Below are 6,510 nucleotides of genomic sequence, written 5' to 3'. Positions count from 1 at the left end.
TTTAAAACTACGTGTTGGATTGTAATGAAACTTTGCACATACAATGACATGAGGTATATCTAGGTCTGTAATTAGTTTATATAGCTCCATAATTAATTAATTAGTTAATTTTAGTTTTAAGTTTATCACGAATAAAACATTTGATTCTGATTCTGATTCAGTTTAAAAAACAAGCGAAATAGAGCAAAAACAAGTTTTGTATGGAGCACTTAAATTAGCTGTATTTTTTTTAACTTTGGTATCTGAAGCTACATAAACTAATTACAGAAATACATATACCTTATCCTATTGTAAGTACAAAATTTCAGAGCAAACTAGCTACTCGTTAAAATGAGAGCGTAACTACGTTTGTATAGAGAACTGAGCTTGCCGGGGACCCAAGATGTGGTAAAATGCTGTTATAGTTTTAATTAGCAGAATTTTAATTCTTCTTTCAGTTTAATTTAAGTCTGGCGGTTAAGGGGTTAACGGGGACTGCCGCCGCCAAGATATCGCTTGGGCTCCTTCCTTCCGACGTGTCGGAAGCCGGTGTTGCTCGAAGACAAGCTAGTATGTAATAAAAAGACAGTATAAAAAGAATACTTTACTAATCAATTGGTTACCTATATCGTCTTTCGTCGGTAGGTCGTATACATCCGCCTCCACATTTCGTAGGCCTCGTGGTTGGGCAGGGGGCCCATTTTGACCTCTTTCCCGATATAGAGCAGTTTTAATCCCTCTCGAGAGCTGGGGGACCATCGCGGTAGATCCGTGGCCGATTCTGGCGTTGGATTTCTGTACAAAAAAACAATGTTATACACAATTAAAACATGCAGAGTAGATCAGTTCATTTTAAGAGGAAAAGGGATGAAGTCACGTGACCGCGTCCCCATACAAAAGTATTCCCCATTTTCCTTTTTTAACTTTAACATTATATAAAATATTTTTACGTAAGTATATTAATCAGAGCTATGCCCCGTCGTTTTATTATTTTAGATTTTTTAGGGTTCCGTACACAAAGGGTAAAAACGGGACCATAGGGTCCGTAGTAATAGTACTAAGACTCCGCTGTCCGTCTGTCTGTCACCGGGCTGTATCTCATGAACCGTGATAGCTAGACAGTTGAAATTTTCACATATGATGTATTATGTATTTCTGTTGCCGCTATAACAACAAATACAAAAAACAGAATAAAACAAATATTTAAGTGGGGCTCACAATAAACGTGATTTTTTTTGCCGTTTTTTGCGTAATGGTACGGAACCCTTCGTGCTGTTTATTTTTATTAGTTTGTATTCCTTTTCCTTTGCCATTTTTAGTATAAAAATAAAACTGAAAACGGATTATATCGCGTATATTGAATTTATAATACATCCCGACGTTTTGAACTCTTTACAGCGTTCGTGGTCAACAGGTGACGTGGTGGGATGTATTATAAATTCAATATACGCGATATAATCCGTTTTCATAGTTTTATTTTAAGTATAAATTTAGTGCATCATATTGATGTTATATAAAATATTGACGATCATAATATAAATTCGTGTAGATTGACATAGCGTAAATTTGTATTGTAATTTAGCTATTATTATGAAATAAATCAAATCAAATCAAATGAAACCTCTTTTCAATTTTATCTGTTCCGAGGAAAGATTATCAGGGCCAATTTTTTTTTGTTATTTTTAAATAATATTTTTTGCTTGGAAGAGCTCCTCATGGTAGAATAAATACAAAATCCCAATTTGGGACAAAAAGTAGGTATGTTATCTTCAGTAGTTACGAAAATAATGTACCTACATACGTTTTCGTGACTCAGTGGAAGATATTTTGAAAATACGGTGAAATCACGCTTATTATATACAGAATAGGAAACTTAACCAAATTTTATCGAAATTTGACGAGAAAAAATGGACAACAAAATTTAAATCGTCCAGCAACGGTTTGTTTGATTTAACAGACTTTTATGAATGAAGTCATTATTGAATTGCCAGTTATTGAATTTTACGTACCCGTATTTAGCAAAGTTAGTCCACAATTTAGTCATAGTGTCTATTATTTCATTATCCTTTTTATTCCAGATCCCCATATAATTTGGCCAAAATTCTGGTTTGAACAAATAAAACAAGTCATCGGCATGGCAGGCCCCTTCAGAGTTCCGATATCCTGACATAACTTTCACAATATTTCTGCTGCCTGCATAGTCGAAGTAGTAATTATAAATCGGTTTGTCTGTATTTTTGATCAAAACCTCGCTTTCTATCAACAACGGCGTTTCATAGTACAAATGAGTATATAGATCTGACATGTTCAGTATTTTCGACATATCGATATACTCCTCTCCGAAGTAAAATTCTTTTACTTCTTTCGCTGCTTCTTCAGCTTCTAATTCTGTTTTGAATTCTAAATCAGAAGCGAATAAATAACGGCCGTTCTTTTCATTGAGAGATGCGGGCGTCTCTTTACCAGCACGAAATAAACCTTCTTTACTGTTCGATCCGTAAATTATAGATATATTCAGTTTCTTCTTTTGAATAATATTGTACGGCAAATCTGTTATAATAGGCTCTACGCCAGGAAAAGGTTTTTCAATGCATGGTATATGAAATAGCTGCGCGTCGAGGAACTTGTCCAAAGGTTTCTTCGGTTTCGTCCCGATTAAGTCTGCCACGGGAAGGTCTTTAAATATATTGTACAGCTCGTGCGGGTCCTCTGTATCATAGCCCATCTGTTTCGCAATAAGGCTGTACACCCACACGGGCTTCCTGTTGATTGCCCAGTTGGTTATAGACGATCCGCTCTGTATGATAGCTCTCTGGAACAGGCCATCGGATGCGTCGCTAGCTACAAGTATAGACAGCGAAGTAGCTCCAGCGCTTTCGCCAAAAGCAGTCACATTGTCAGGATCGCCGCCGAACGCAGCGATATTTTTCTTTACCCACCTCAAAGCCGCCAGCTGGTCCTTCAAGCCGGCGTTTCCTGGTGCCTCTTTTATATTTAGACACATGAAGCCTAGTGCGCCTAATCTATAGTTAAAAGTAACTATGATCACTTCATGTTTGACTAGATAATCTGGCCCGAAGACGAACTTTCCTCCGCTGCCTACATCGAAGGCTCCGCCGTGGATGAAGACCATGACGGGCAGTGGGCGCTGCAGGGGCATGGTCGGGACGTAGACGTTTATCGTCAGACAGTCCTCTCTGCCGACTCTGCCCCACTGGGAGTTCTGTGGGCACATGTATATGCGGTCTGTGGCTTTGAAGGTACCCTTCCATGATGGGGGCAGGCCAGGTGCCTGAAATTAAGATTAAGTTTTATATTATAGGTACTACATACTAAACGAACAACAAATTCTAAAATTTCAAAATATATTGCATTTTTACAGTTTTCTTATTTAAGTTTTTTGTCCAAACTACAGCAGTCTAAAATTTAAAAGTTATGATCAACAATTTAATCATTATATTGTCTTCGGTTACCGCGATAGTTACTCATGAAATAAAACTATGAAAACGGATTATATCGCGTATATTGAATTATTTATAAACGTCGGCATATATTATAAATTCAATATACGCGATATAATCCGTTTTCATAATTTTATTTCATAAATTTAATCATTCTTACCAAAATATACATTAAATAAGGTACAACGTAGGTAAAACAAACTCGTAATTAGTATGAGTTATATTTTTTCTATCGTAAACTAATGTAAAAGTAATTTAGGACATAACAGAATCCCTATTTAGTGTAAATTTAATTCGATAGCGTGACGAGCGTTCGCGTTTGCGTTATGTCTATTTTTGTATGGGATTTTGAACAGCGCACCAAGCGGGATGTTTAGCAAACTCAAAATCCTATACAAAATGACACTTAACGCAAACGTCACGTCACGCTATCGAATGAAATTTACACTAGGATGACACTAGGGGTACATGTCAGTTTGACATCAGCTGTACAAAATAAAGACAGTAAACAAACTCACTTGAAACCTGGTGCTGTGATTGGTCGTCGCATACGGTATGCCGACGTATTCGAAGTACAAACCGTCATTGCTGACCTTCCCGCTCAATCTACCTTGAGCGATCTCGACCTCCGGCGCTGGTTGGTCCACCAAGTTCGCCGCGAACAACGAAAACAACACTAGATTCTTCGAATACCTCATTTTAAATGGCAATAACAAAGCCAAAAGGATTATTCTCTCTTATTTTTGTTTATTTACAACTATTTTACCATAGCGACTTTACACACGATTCGTATAAACAAGTTGAAATAATTTAAACACATAAGTAGTATACTGTAATCGACCGCTAACCCGGCTTTGCGGCCTTCAACTGACTCGATGAGGTAATACTAATAACGATGTGATCATATGATGAGTATAGTCATCTGATAGTGTGCAGTGTGCGTAAATTCGTGTACGTAGTGTAGTGAATCCAGCACCGGTATCATGGTCGCGTTTTTGTCACTTGTCATATCATGCGTACTTTCGCACTTACGTTCTTGTTAGAGCGTGACAGTTATGGTGACAAATGATAGACAGCCGTCCATCTTAGCCCCGCAGCGGCCGTAGCACGGTCGCATTTTTATCACCTGTCACCATGCCTGTCACGTTCTAACAAGTAATTGCGAAAGTGACAGACATAGTGACAGGCGATAAAAATGGAACCATGCTGACACCGCAGGTGATCTTGCCGAATAAAACGATAGCGGACTGTAAACGCTATTTTATATTAGTTATAATTTTGATATCTAGTTACAAATATATTTTTATAATTTATTTCGATGCGAAGCGATATTGTGTGCGTCCCGTGAGCCGTTATCTCGATTCTGTACGACCCCCGCGGATCGGCCCCCCGCCTCCGGCCCCGTCGCCGGCTGCCGGCTAACCGGTGGACGTCATCGGTGTTGCTGTGGAGATAATTCGATGCTGCGGCGGGTTTGTCGCCAACAGTAACAATTACCCACAAACCTAGCGATGGCCCTTACTGTCCGAGTGTCCGCGCGCCAATTCCGTGCATTCGGAGGTCGAGGAAGTGGGGGGTGTGCGCCGCGCCCGTACGTAAAAAATGACACCACTCTGTCAAAGAGGATATAATAAGATAGAGCGGTACTGGCATAGTAAATTTTGTAACCACTGTAAATTCACTGCCATCTATCGACACACTTTAAAACTAAAAATGAAGATTTATAAAAATACGTTAAAATGTATTTAAATATGGATAAATGATTATTTTATTTGCATTAATTATTTTTATGTGATTTTGACCCATGTTCTTTCACTGATATGCGTTAAAATTATAAATAACAAACGAAACCGTCAACGCCCTCTATACGAGAGTAGGCCAAAACTAGTGGCGCCATCTGATCGAGAATCAAATTGTCGTGATTTTCGAGGCACGTTTTTTCCTTAGACTGTATCCATCTATTACGGAGTTATATCTATCTTTGACTCTGTCATGACGCCCAACATTCCTAACATTTCTCAGCCGTGCACGGAATTCGAGCGCGGACAGTACACATCACATTCATCTTGTTTTTATTATAAGAAAACTTGTTTGATAGTTTCCCGCGATAGCTAGACAGTGATTGAAATTTTCACAGATGATGCCACTTTTCGGACCAGTTCAGAACCAGAACATTTTTTTTTTCATAATACGTGCCAAAGTACAGAAATAAACTTTGGTTGATTTTTTTATAGATCGAAACAGTTTCACGTAGCGATATTTTGGACTTTTTAGCGATATTTTGAACTTTTTAAGCCAGAACCCGTTGCTGGGCAGTTAGTCATTTGCCACTGATTACAATTAACTTTGCTATTTATCTAATCGATAACCTCGATAACAAAAGGTAACCTATTTACATGATAACGTCATATCTCATCGATTTCATAATGAAAAAAAATGCCAGTCTGATTCTTTAATTATGTTATTTAACTGTCACACTGTGTGGCAAAGAATAGCAATTTGAGGTGTAAACATTTAAAAATAAGAATAGGTACCTTAAGGGGCCCACTGACTATCAGTCCGCCGGACGATATCGGCCTGTCAGTTAGAACAAAAATTTGACAGTTCTGATTGTTCTGAACAACCGACAGGCCGATATCGTCCGGCGGACTGATAGTCAGTGGGCCCCTTTAGTATAAAATTTTGGTTTAACAAGTTCATATTTCGCAAAAAGCCAAAAACGAACCACGTTTCAAACTCCAGGAGTGTGTACAGAAACGTAAATACGATTTCAAATTGATTTTATTAATTGCTAGCCACGCTCGTTACGTGACGTTTACATGTGTGCACGCACTTGTTTACAAAATCGCTGTATTCTGTAAAAGAATCATACATTTCGGTGCGTAAATGTTTGAGATTAGCCAAAGAGTATATTGATTGATTGAATAATTAATTAAACAAAAGATTTAATTAACCAACAACGAAATGGCAACGGGAATGCACTTATTTTTTAGCTACGCTGTATATATTTATTATTCTATTCACTTTTTGGATTTTTTTCAAAAGGCGGGGCCAAACATTTAATCAGTTG

General features: G+C 37.9%; 1 protein-coding gene across 1 annotated transcript; it reads right to left on the bottom strand.

Moving 5' to 3' along the window:
- Positions 1 to 568: 568 nt before the first annotated feature.
- On the bottom strand, positions 569 to 4,212 carry LOC134742900 (bile salt-activated lipase-like). Its single transcript, XM_063676095.1, has 3 exons — positions 3,959 to 4,212; positions 1,989 to 3,271; positions 569 to 774 (listed from the first exon to the last, which is right to left on the bottom strand). Exons 1-3 carry the CDS (start codon positions 4,136 to 4,138, stop codon positions 603 to 605), a joined length of 1,635 nt encoding a protein of 544 aa, XP_063532165.1. The 5' UTR covers positions 4,139 to 4,212; the 3' UTR covers positions 569 to 602.
- Between the last annotated feature and the right edge of the window lie 2,298 nt (positions 4,213 to 6,510).

The sequence above is a fragment of the Cydia strobilella genome, chromosome 7 (genome assembly GCF_947568885.1).
Source record: "Cydia strobilella chromosome 7, ilCydStro3.1, whole genome shotgun sequence".
In the NCBI taxonomy this organism is placed as follows: domain Eukaryota; kingdom Metazoa; phylum Arthropoda; class Insecta; order Lepidoptera; family Tortricidae; genus Cydia; species Cydia strobilella.
The sequence above is the reverse complement of the archived record's forward strand: the minus strand, read 5'-3'. Positions and strand labels throughout refer to the sequence as shown.